The 13396-nt window shown below is 32.0% G+C and overlaps 1 protein-coding gene across 1 annotated transcript in view; it reads left to right on the top strand.

The window, feature by feature from the left end:
- The window catches only part of LOC149778292 (uncharacterized), a 170702-nt gene that overhangs the window by 122034 nt on the left and 35272 nt on the right, over positions 1 to 13396 (top strand). Inside the window, exon 20 of the mRNA XM_089938317.1 lies at positions 1134 to 1271. Coding sequence (XP_089794443.1) covers positions 1134 to 1271 — 138 coding nt within the window. The remainder of the gene's footprint in view (positions 1 to 1133; positions 1272 to 13396) is intronic.

Genomic DNA, 13396 nt, shown 5'->3' with positions numbered 1-13396 from the left:
TTGTAAAGTGACTTTGTGAAAATGGTTGTCTTGGACGTTGCCATGGTGGGACCACTACATAGTCTTGGAGCATAATTTTCAATCACATCACAGTAACAATGAGCATTATAAACACTTCATCATAAAGCCATGTATTGTTGCAGTACCTATTATTATAAATGCCTCATGATAAACATCATAAAATCTCTTTTATACATAATATTGCAAAAGTCACACAACATTTGCTTTGAGTTGTGAAAATTTTGTTGGAGTTGTATTATAAATATTATCTCAAATTCATGTTCATTTGAACATTGATTGATTAATTTGGTTGCATTTTAACACATATCATGCCAAGAAAATGGTGGCTGAGAGACTTTCACAAGGACATGCTGAGACAGCAGAACCAGGTTTCAAACCTATGATCCTTGGATTATGAGTGTAATGCTTTTACCAACTGAGCAACTTAATAGACTGTCCATCGGAATGAATAGTGACTAGAAACTAGTTGAATAAAAATAGTATGCTACCTCTGGAAGTGACTGGAAACTAGTTGAATAAAAATAGTATGCTATCTCTGAAAGTGACTAGAAACTAGTTGAATAAAAAATAGTATGCTACCTCTGGAAGTGACTAGAACTAGTTGAATAAAAATAGTATGCTACCTCTGGAAGTGACTAGAAACTAGTTGAATAAAAAATAGTATGCTACCTCTGGAAGTGACTAGAAACTAGTTGAATAAAAATAGTATGTTACCTCTGGAAGTGACTAGAAACTAGTTGAATAAAAATAGTATGCTACCTCTGGAAGTGACTAGAAACTAGTTGAATAAAAATAGTATGCTACCTCTGGAAGTGACTAGAAACTAGTTGAATAAAAATAGTATGCTACCTCTGGAAGTGACTAGAAACTAGTGGAATAAAAATAGTATGCTATCTCTGGAAGTGAGTAGAAACTAGTTGAATAAAAATAGTATGCTACCTCTGGAAGTGGCTTGTGCTGCATAACATATATTAACTTGTGTTATAAATTTCCATTCAAATGATACAATACTGTATTTCCACCAATACTATCCAACTCTTTTTAATCTGTTTGACTTAACCAGCATGTATTTTTTAAATTTCAATTCTTAATCATTTACATTTGGTTTACAGAGCCTCGTCTGATGTCATGTCCAGTACACAACCTAACCACCTCACCCCCACCCACCCTTCTGATGTGAGCTCCTATTTTATTGAAACCTTGTCCCAACCTTTTGCACAAAGGGTTCAAACCTATTCCAATTCTCACAGGTAATTCTTCTAGGGGAAATAACTCCTGAAGATCTTTTCTTTTTTTTTTTAAACAAAGTTATCTGGGAGAAATATTCAGTTCCATATTCTGCTATAATTAAGAAATTAATTACGTCAACATGAAACACAAATGTGCAACAAAACTTTTTAAGGAGAAATGTGAGTTTGAAAGGTTATGACAATTTTCTTGAAGAAAATAACTGTCCTGTAGTATTTTCAGGGCAAGAATACAAGTAATATTGAACACTTCATGTACCACTATAATTTATGACTTTATTTTCCACCTTGCATTATTTTCTCTATTTACAGTATAAATTATATTTTTCATTTCTTGTCATGACGCGTTAGTATTTTTTAATTATAAGAGGCATTTTAAGGCACGAGTTTCCTGGAACTATGAGGTATATTGTAATAGATTTATTTTGTTTGTCAGGGAAATAAGTATGTCCTTGTAATAGTTATCAGATTAGATTTTTAGTGACTTGTGTAGATATGCTTTTCTTTTCAAAAAATTATCAGATGTGTGCTTTGCCAATGACAACATTACATACCTTTTGTGGTACCGAGCACAATGGTTCTCATGAAACTGGGTAACATAATGCAGCCAGTGGCTTTAATTTAGATTTTTTTTAAAACTGAAGACTTAAACACTTTGGGTTGTGGAATGAAACATTGAATCAGAAATTCCCACAGGCTGCAAAATTCATTTCTGTTTATTATGTATTTAAGGAAGATAATTGCCTACAATTTTCATTTGTTTATATTGATACTAAATATTTCTTAATTACTGAGCAATAATGATCACATTTGATGTTTGTAACACAACAGTGCACACATAATGCCCTGAATTATTGTGAAATATATAAACTTATTATTGTGACTCCTAAATATTTAGGACTGGAACTTTTTCAGAGGAGTCCTGGACTCCACGTTTCAACAGCATAATGTGCACCTTTATACTTTTTATAAATTAAAAGTATATTTCCTTATATTTAAAGATTACTAAACTTAATTATCATCATTTATTTATGTCTCTTTTCTTTTATTAGAAACAAAATTTTACTTTTACATTTTCTCTTCATCAAAGTTTCATATCTTTTCCTCAAGTCCAGTTCTTACATTTTAAACTAATGTAATAGTTATTATAAATTTTCATTTCAATTAGACATATATTTTATCTTTATGCCTTCATATAAATCATTTTTTGTCTTTCTGTTTTAGTTTTTGTTGACATTTATTAGAATTAATTTCATGGGGCTCTTTAGCTGCCTAAATTACAATATTACCATAAACTACCAACTAACCTATCATGTGTTCTGGAATTTTTCATAATTTTGTTTTATTTCTGTTTTCAAATGTCAAATAATTTTAGCAACAATTATCATTTATATTTATTAGCTCATTATTAAGTAAAATATTGCAAATTATGTGTAAGAAATAAAGTTTTCTATGGAAAACATTAAAGTACACAAAATTATTGTAATTTCTATGAATTGCTGGTATACAAATAAAGTTTAGGATCACAGTACTACATTATTTCTCCCATGATAAGAACAGAGAACCAGTCTAATAAATGTCTCAAAATTTAGGGGGTCCCCTTATTATCAGACTGAGATATTCTTGCTAAATATTTTGCCAATATTTTGTAAAAGTTTGGGGGTGAGTGGGTTGGGTTATAGATAAATATGGTTAAATTACAGGTGATAGAGTACCTCAAATTTGGAAATAGGCATAGTGTTTCAGTATTAAGTCTCACGTCCATTGTCTGTTGACAGAAAAACCAAATTACCTGCTATACATGAATCTCATGATTGTGGGAGGAGGTAGGTGGAGGTTTGCAGGGTCACATGATGATGATCATGTGACCCTCTTGGCTTGTTGGCTGCTAAATAGCACTGCAATATAACACTGCACTAAACAGAAACTATATGCTACTGTATTTACATTCCCAAATTTGGGAATAATGATAATAATTTTTAAGTCTTCAGTTCATTTTCTTTGACAGAGAAATCAAATTAACTGCAGTATATGAATTTCATGATGGTAGGAGGAGGTAGGTGGAGGTCTGCAGAGTCACATGATCATCATATGACCTCATGGCTTGTTTGCTGCTAAATAGCTTAGAAATAAACATAAACAGAGATATTTTATGCAAATTTCTAACACTGGTACTCCATTCTTGCTATGAATTAGCTACTATCAATTAGCCGAGTTTCTAAGCTTTTACTGATGTGCATTTAACAATGGCTTTCATTAATCAATTGTCTTCTGATTAAATGTACCATGGAATAGTTGGTCCATATAATCCATATGAATTAAAATCAAGCCTGAATGTAGTTTTGACATACCAAATACTGATTTTAATTTTATAATTTTGCTGCATTTAAGTAAAATTTTTTGCTAAGCATATTGCTTTATGCTGTCTGTCCATATGTCTGTATGTCTATATCCATCACAGAAATGATTAAAAAAATTACGATTTTTATCATGGTTACAAGCAGATGTGTCCAGATTAGATTTCAGGCCATTACGATACCATATATATTTGCTTATAAATTGAGTCCAACTGAGAACTGCATAGACTCAGATCTGCTGTTAAATAATGATCTGGTATATCTAAGTCTATGCAGTTTGTTAGGAATAATCAGTAGAACAAAATAGATCCTGATATGTCAGCACATTATGTGATGGCAGATCAGGATCTATTTTTTTTACAATTGGAAATGACTTTCACATGAGTATATACAGTACTTTTTTCAAGTTTTTTTTTCTACATTTCTTAACTTTTGTACTTACATGTAGACTTTTTGACAAACAATTTCCTAGCACAATTACTGTTAAGTAAGATTTGCTTGAGGTAGACAATTAAATTTGGTAAGCTTATTTGAACAAGAACAGTTTATGTAGACAGAACAGTTGAGGTAGACAGAATGAAATTTGATAGATATATGAGGATGAACCAGTTAGACTTTCATGTTATTACATAAGTTTTTTAATTTTATTTTATAATTTTTATCTTTGGAAATATTTGGGAAAAACTTAAATCTTATTGTTAGCAAAATCATACAAAGGTCATGTGATGCAGACAAATGAAATTTGATGTGGATATTTATATAAAGAGATGACTCGATTAAGATGCCATTTTTTATGCCATTGTAGAAATTCTAACACATATGAATAGTTTTTAATTTTTTGGTTTGTTGGGCTTGGGAGTTTTTTGGTTTGCAATGTCAACACATTTTCCAAACACAAATCTAGCTTGGATTCATTTTCTTTAAAATGGGTTCCATTTTAATTTTGCATTACCACAAAAAATATTTACCATATATACTCACTTTTAAGCCCCATCCAACTGCTAACAACATAGACCAGGTCCATTAGATGATGGCAAATTAAGGGTCTATGTTGTTTGTTCTACTGATTACTCCTAACAAACTGCATAGATCCAGATCATTAGGCATATTATACGATGGCAGATCTGGGTCTGTGCAGCTTGCAGTTTGACCTGACTGATAAGCAAGTATGGACAATGCAAAGAATCTTAATGATGAAATCATTGAAGAGCTTTATTAACAGTAATCACCAGTATCACAGGAGTTTGATATTTTATCCCTAAAAAGTGAAAAGTTAAGAAAATACCAGTATTTATTTTCTAAACACTTCAGGTAGATAATGGTATTTCTTCTTTTTTTTCCTTAAATTTTCATTCTTTTTCATGGACAAAATTTCGAACTAATGTGATAGTAGCTTCTCATTGTCTTTAAATTGATTTTCACAGCAAAATTTTTTTTCTTTGATGTCAAATTAAATACATTAAAGATCATATGAAACTCAAGTACCTGAGATCTTATTCTAATTGAAGCTTTTACATCAGCCACTGATTTATATCTTTCTTCATTTTGTAATAATATTTTATTAATTAACTAATTATATCTAATATTAATTTAAAAGATACTTGGTTCTTGAATTTATTTAATGATACAATCCATTCAGTGGCAGTTATGAAGTATTCTTGAAGTATTTGCTGTTGTTGTTGGTGATGATGTTGTGATGATGATGATGATGATTATTATTATTATTATTATTATTATTATTATTATTATTATTATTTAGATACAGTCAGTGTATCACACTGTGGCTAACTGTGAAAATTCAATGAGAAATATGTTTTAGTTATTTGGAAAAAAAATACTCAAACATTGAGAAAAATACCCTTTGAATGATTGGATTTGAAAACATAAATGATGACCTAAGTGGGAAAAACTGCCCAATATTTATTGTCCCAATATTGTTATATTTTCACAACTTTCATGTAATTGGCTGAAATATTTTATAATTTGAATTTAGATTGGTAAATTTTAGCATAATCAATGTACAACAACAACAACAACAGCAATAACAACAGCTGTTACAGTCATTATCATTTCAGTTATTATCATTGTCATCAAAATGAGGACGAGGAGGAGGAAATTTAATTCATAACAGTAAAGTGCTAATAATTTGGATCTAAAAGAATTACATATAAGATACAAAAAAGTCCTAATTGTTAGAAATATCACAGAGTGAGAAACACCTTTAATCAGTTGTTTATTGTTTGTATGCAGATAGTGTCAGTGTGTAAGGAGTTTTGCTTAGAAGTACATCATTACTTGTTTTTGATACCATATCTTCAAATTAAAAGAAAAGAAAGGAAGAAAAAATATATAAGCCATCATTCACTTTATATATATTTGTTGCAAAAGATTATACAGACATATTTTAATCCTGGAAGGTGTTTTTTGGGCCAAAAAATGTTTGTCATAATGAAAACGTAACTGAAACAAAGACTCAAAGTTGTATTAAAATGAGTGATAAGAAATCGCTTGAACCAGATGTTCTGGTAGTGCTGCTAACAGATGTAGAGAATGTAACTCTGTTCAATCCCCTATTGCTTTTATTGTTCTACTGACTGAAGACATTTTTGTTTATATTGTCTGTTTTTAATTTTTTTATTATACATGTATTTATTATTTGCTGACAGGCTACAGGTCTCTACTTTCTTGGTTGGTAGTACTTTGGATTTTCTGATGATTCTTACATTGTATTAATAAAATTATAGTTAACAATGGGTAGTGAAGAAAATAAAATTTCCAATTATTGTCACCAAATCAGCTCTATGGAGGAACATATAGGAGTGAGTAAAAATAATCTGCAAAGATTTGGCTGCAAAGAGCTGCTTTCATAAAACATGTAACTTTATATTTGCAAGTTTCATGAAGTCATAAAACTTGAAAATCATTTGCACACTTTACTCTAACAGTATCATGGTGGCCTTCGTAATGATCGATAGTATATAATTGATTTTAAAGTTTCATGGCTTAATGAATCCTGTAAAATATTAAGTTCAATTCTCATAATTACAAATATTTAAAGATATAATAATGTATCTCAAGAAATAAATAAAACTATATATTAGCCATTTTTCACAAATATTATAAACAGGCACATGTATACATAAGTAGTTCCTTTCTTATGTTATCAACTACTAACTTCTGGTTTTCATCATGACATGATATGATTTTATAAATGCTTGTTACAAAGCCTTGGTAAACATTTGTAATTATTCTTATATAGAGAAAAGTGTCAAGAAAACAAGATGGGGGCTAATGATTCCATTTTCAGTTCCATACCTTTGCGTTAGGTAAAATGATTAGATGGTTTAAATGAGTAAGAAGAAAAATAAATTGCAATTTTTGCAACAGACTCTATATCAGCCAATCAAAGCTCTATCTTCCATTGTCTGTATCAATCGACCAATGTCCCATCTTTCTTTATGTACCCCACGACTGAAAGGTGGGGCATATCATAGTTTGGTGTTCATTTGGTTTCCAGATGACTGTTTCAATTCTAGAGAATATATTTAAGTGTAATTTGATGTATGTAACTTCCTTAGCCCAAGGTAAAACCTAATGATTTTGAGGTCAGGAGATCCTAGGTCAAGGTCATTGATGCTGAAAATAGATTTTGCCAAGTGTACACGTTTCAGTACGACTTGTATAATCTGTTTCACTAACTCTAGAAAGAATTCTGTCAATTTTGGACTAAGTAGCTTGAAGAACAAAGGTCAGTGCTGCTGAAAATAGATCTTTGTATATGCATTTAATTTCCAGATAGTAACCTAAGTTCTAGTGAACAGAATTCAATGCATTTTGTTACATATATTTTCCTAAGCACAAGTTAGAACCCCATTGAATTTTGTTTCCGTTGCTTAAAGTTTAAGGTCACTGTTTGCTTAATCATGTTTTACCTATGCATTCATCTACAAATTATACCTTCAGAGTGAACATATATCAATGCAGGTTGGTATATATATTCTAATTAGTTCAAGATAAACCCTGTCAATTCTTTTGGGTCACTCAATCCAAGATCAAGGTCACAGTTGTTAAAAATATATTTGTCTTTATATTTCATTGCCAGACAGTAACTTAAGAACTACACATGCATTAAACTTTGTTCATGTGTTCCACCCTGACCAAGAAAAGACCATTTTTTGTTTTGGGATGTGTACCTTGAAGCTCAAGGTCACTGCTCCAGTGGTCCTTTAAATCTTAAGGTCACTGCTACAGTGGTCCTTTAAATATCTAGGTCACTGCTACAGTGGTCCCTCTCTTATTAGGTCATCACTCCAGCCGTAAACTTCATGGACACAGATCTGCTATCATACAGTATGAGGACAAATCTGGGTCTATGTAGTTTGTTAGAAGTAACCAGTAAAACAAACACCATAAACCCTGATATGCCAGCACATTATGTGATGACAGATCAGTGTCTGTGTATGTTTGTGGCTGGATTTGACTTATATACAAGTATATACTTTAGTTAAAATATAATTTTTTATGTTAGAAAGGTGGCGTTATTAAAGAAGTGGCCTTTAATGAGGGGGACCATTGTGTAAAACAGTATTTGTTCCTTGCATTTCAACCAATTTCAGCAAAATTAAGTTTATGTGCTATAATTCTTGTACCTGAGAAAATCCCTGTCAATCTGGGTGTTGATGGCATGCAGAATAAGGTCACTGTTTGCAAAAAATAAATTTTGCATCAAATTTAATTTTTCTGGCTAGTAACTGAACTTCTGTAACTAATTTCAAGGAAATTAGATACATATATTTTCCTTTGCCCAGAAAAAGAAACCTGTGCTGATTTCAGATTTGGTGGCGTCAAGTAGGGCCATGGACAGGGTTGGACAACTAGGACAAAATTCTGAGGCCGATTCCCACAGTGGTCAGGGGGCCCACTGCCAAAGAGAATTTTTTTGTTGTTGTAATTCATTGGAGCCTATTCTAGAATTTGTCCTAGGGCTCACAAATCCTGTCTGCTGTCCTAGATTGAAGGCCAAGGTCACAGTTTTAAAGCTAAATATAGTTCTTCACTGTGCTTATGTGTTCTTATGTTGGCAGGTGTCATGCGCTGTACATGGAAAAGAAAGCAATATGTATGCTTGAAGATTGTATGCATTGAAAAGAATGTAGTCTGTACACTTGAAGTTCATATACTTTAAAAAGGATGGAGTCTGTATGCTTGAAAATTGCACTCATTGAAAAGAATGCAGTCTGTACACTTGAAGATTGTACACATTGAAAAGAATGCAGTCTGATAGCTTGAAGATTGTACACATTGAAAAGAATGCAGTCTGATAGCTTGAAGATTGTACACATTGAAAAGAATACAGTCTGTATGCTTGAAAATTGCACTCATTGAAAAGAATGCAGTCTGTACACTTGAAGATTGTACACATTGAAAAGAATGCAGTCTGATAGCTTGAAGATTGTACACATTGAAAAGAATGCAGTATGTATGTGTAAAGATTGTACACATTGAAAAGAATGCATTCTGTACACTTGAAGATTGTACACATTGAAAAGAATACAGTCTGTATGCTTGAAGATTGTACACATTGAAAAGAATGCAGTCTGTACACTTGAAGATTGTACACATTGAAAAGAATGCAGTCTGATAGCTTGAAGATTGTACACATTGAAAAGAATGCAGTATGTAAGTGTAAAGATTGTACACATTGAAAAGAATGCATTCTGTACACTTGAAGATTGTACACATTGAAAAGAATACAGTCTGTATGCTTGAAGATTGTATGCATTGAAAAGAATGGAGTCGGATAGCTTGAAGATTGTACACATTGAAAAGAATGCAATCTTTACACTTGAAGATTGTACACATTGAAAAGAATGCAGGCTGTACACTTGAAGATTGTACACATTGAAAAGAATGTAGTCTGTATACTTGAAGATTGTACACATTGAAAAGAATGCAGTCTGTACACTTGAAGATTGTACACATTGAAAAGAATACAGTCTGTATGCTTGAAGATTGTACACATTGAAAAGAATGCAGTCTGTACACTTGAAGATTGTACACATTGAAAAGAATACAGTCTGTATGCTTGAAGATTGTACACATTGAAAAGAATGCAGTCTGTACACTTGAAGATTGTACACATTGAAAAGAATACAGTCTGTATGCTTGAAGATTGTACACATTGAAAAGAATGCAGTCTGTACACTTGAAGATTGTACACATTGAAAAGAATGCAGTCTAATAGCTTGAAGATTGTACACATTGAAAAGAATGCAGTATGCATGTGTAAAGATTGTACACATTGAAAAGAATGCAGTCTGATAGCTTGAAGATTGTACACATTGAAAAGAATGCAGTCTGTACACTTGAAGATTGTACACATTGAAAAGAATACAGTCTGTATGCTTGAAGATTGTACACATTGAAAAGAATGCAGTCTGTACACTTGAAGATTGTACACATTGAAAAGAATACAGTCTGTATGCTTGAAGATTGTACACATTGAAAAGAATGCAGTCTGTACACTTGAAGATTGTACACATTGAAAAGAATGCAGTCTGATAGCTTGAAGATTGTACACATTGAAAAGAATGCAGTATGTATGTGTAAAGATTGTACACATTGAAAAGAATGCATTCTGTACACTTGAAGATTGTACACATTGAAAAGAATACAGTCTGTATGCTTGAAGATTGTATGCATTGAAAAGAATGGAGTCGGATAGCTTGAAGATTGTACACATTGAAAAGAATGCAATCTTTACACTTGAAGATTGTACACATTGAAAAGAATGCAGGCTGTACACTTGAAGATTGTACACATTGAAAAGAATGTAGTCTGTATACTTGAAGATTGTACACATTGAAAAGAATGCAGTCTGATAGCTTGAAGGTTGTACACACTGAAAAGAATGCAATCTGTACACTTGAAGATTGTATACATTGAAAAGAATGCAGTTTGTACACTTGAAGATTGTACACATTGAAAATAATGTAGTCTGTACACTTGAAGATTGTACACATTGAAAAGAATGCAATCTGTATACTTGAAGAATTTATACATTTTAAAGAATGTAATAAATACACTTGTAGATTGTACACATTGAACAGAATGCACTGTTGATTTTTGAAGTTCATACACTTTGAAAAGAATAATGAAAAATGTTGAGAATTTACATAGTATTAGGGAAATATGTTTGACTTCACCTTGCATCACTTCTGCTATGGGTATATTACTGCACACATGATGCAAGTTAAGTCAAAACCAGCATTTCCCTGCTATTTATGTAATTCGCAAATATAGAAAATTAATGAGCTTTATATGATATAACTTGCATGTTGCTAAGCAACAAGTGGTTTCAGTCTAGAGAAATTCTGTAAACCATCAAATAAACAGAGTTTCAAAGCCTAATTTTTTTATATTTTTACTTTATAAATACTTTTTAATATATCTGCTTTTATGAAATTCTTTTAATCAAAAGCATAATGTTGCAGTTAAATATAAGGGATAAATCATCCTTTCTGTTAAATATATTGGATAAATCTTACACTCAGTGAAATATATGGGGTAAATCATCCTTTCTGTTAAATATATTGGATAAATCTTACACTCAGTGAAATATATGGGGTAAATCATCCTTTCTGTTAAATATATTGGATAAATCTTACACTCAGTGAAATATATGGGGTAAATCATACATTCATTGAAATATATGGGACAAGTCATACTTTCAGTTAAATGTATTGGATAACACATACTTTCAGATACATGGTTTAAAATTTAAACTACACCTTTGACTGTTGAAAATCTTCATGCTTTAAATATATATTGCCAGCTATCAGACCATGACCAAGATGATGTAATTTGAAATCTTTCACATATATTATTTTTTATCCTGCTGTGGATATAACAGGCAGAGTGTATCACAACATGCCTGAAGCTTTTGAAAAACAAACAAGTTATGGGAATAATGACCTGTAAGGTATCATCCTGTATATGGTATCATGTTAAAATTATAGATAAAGAGGGATCGGTCAACTAGACTAGACTGTTTAAAGACAGAGGATGGGTTACCTAGACTAGACAGTTTGTAGATAGAGGATGGGTTGACTAGATTGTTATAGACAGGGATGGATTAGGTAGACTAAACTGTTTACAGACAGAATATATGTTGACTAGACTAGACTGTTTATAGACAGAGGATGGGTTAACTATACTAGACTGTTTATAGACAGAGGATGGGTTAACTAGACAAGACTGTTTATAGACTGATGATGGGTTAACTATGCTAGATTGTTTAATTGTTTAGACTTTATAGACAGAGGATGTGTTAACTAGACTAGACTTTATAGACAGAGGATGGGTTAACTAGACTAGACTTTATAGACAGAGAATGGGTTACCTAGTCTATACTTTATAGTCAGGATGAGTTAACTTGACTAGACTTTATAGACAGAGGATGGGTTAAATAGACTAGACTTTATAGACAGAGAATGGGTTAACTAGACTAGACTTTAAAGACAGAGGATGGGTTAACTTGACTCTATAGATGAGTTAACAAGACTAGACTTTATAGACAGAGGATGGGTTACCTAGACTAGACTTTATAGACAGGATGAGTTAACTTGACTAGACTTTATAGACAGAGGATGGGTTAAATAGACAGAGAATGGGTTAACTAGACTAGACTTTAAAGACAGAGGATGGGTTAACTAGACTAGACTTTAAAGACAGAGGATGGGTTAACTTGACTATAGATGAATTAACTAGACTAGACTTTATAGACAGAGGATGGGTTACCTAGACTAGACTTTATAGACAGAGGATGGGTTAACTAGACTAGACTTTATAGACAGAGGATGGGTTAACTAGACTAGACTTTATAGACAGAGGATGGGTTAACTAGACTGGACTTTATAGACGGAGGATGGGTTAACTAGACTAGACTTTATAGACAGAGGATGGGTTAACTAGGCTAGACTTTATAGACAGAGGATGGGATAACTTGACTAGACTTTATAGACAGAGGATGAGTTAACTAGATGACTTTATAGACAGAGAATGGGTTAACTAGACTACACTTTAAAGACAGACTTTATAGGCACAGGATGAGTTAGCTAGACTAGACTTTATAGACAGAGGATGGGATAACATGACTAGACTTTATTGATGGAGGATGGGTTAACTAGACTAGACTTTATAGACAGAGGATTGGTTAACTAGACTAGACTTTATAGACAGAGGATGGGTTAACTAGACTAGACTTTATAGACAGAGGATGTATTAACTAGACTAGACTTTATAGACAGAGGATGGGTTAAATAGACTAGACTTTATAGACAGAGGAAGAGTTAACTAGACTTGACTTTATTGATTGGTTAACTAGACTAGACTGTAAATAGGAAAAGGATGGATTAGCAGACTGAACTGTTCAAAGACAGGGAATGGGTGAACTAATCTGCACTGTTTATATAGACAGAATTTGTTAGCATTTTCCTGTTGGCCTAGACCAGTTGCATAAATAATTGTGATTTTGTCAGAGTCTAGCCCTGACAGGAAATGCCAGAGGTGCATATCTCAAAAGGTATCATATTGTATGGATCATCTTTATTGCCATGGAAATATTACTTATTGCTAAAAAGATATTCATAATAACCATATAATGTTGAATCTAAGAGGCAACCAAAACAAATCAAATATGTAAATTAATTCATAATTTAAATATAATCTGGTAAACTTGAACATTGATTCCTATCTTGTAGAAAATACCAT

Source organism: Sinohyriopsis cumingii, chromosome 17, assembly GCF_028554795.1.
Source record: "Sinohyriopsis cumingii isolate HCF-2022 chromosome 17, ASM2855479v2, whole genome shotgun sequence".
Taxonomy (NCBI): Eukaryota; Metazoa; Mollusca; class Bivalvia; order Unionida; family Unionidae; genus Sinohyriopsis; species Sinohyriopsis cumingii.
This window is presented reverse-complemented; position numbering and strand designations above follow the sequence as displayed.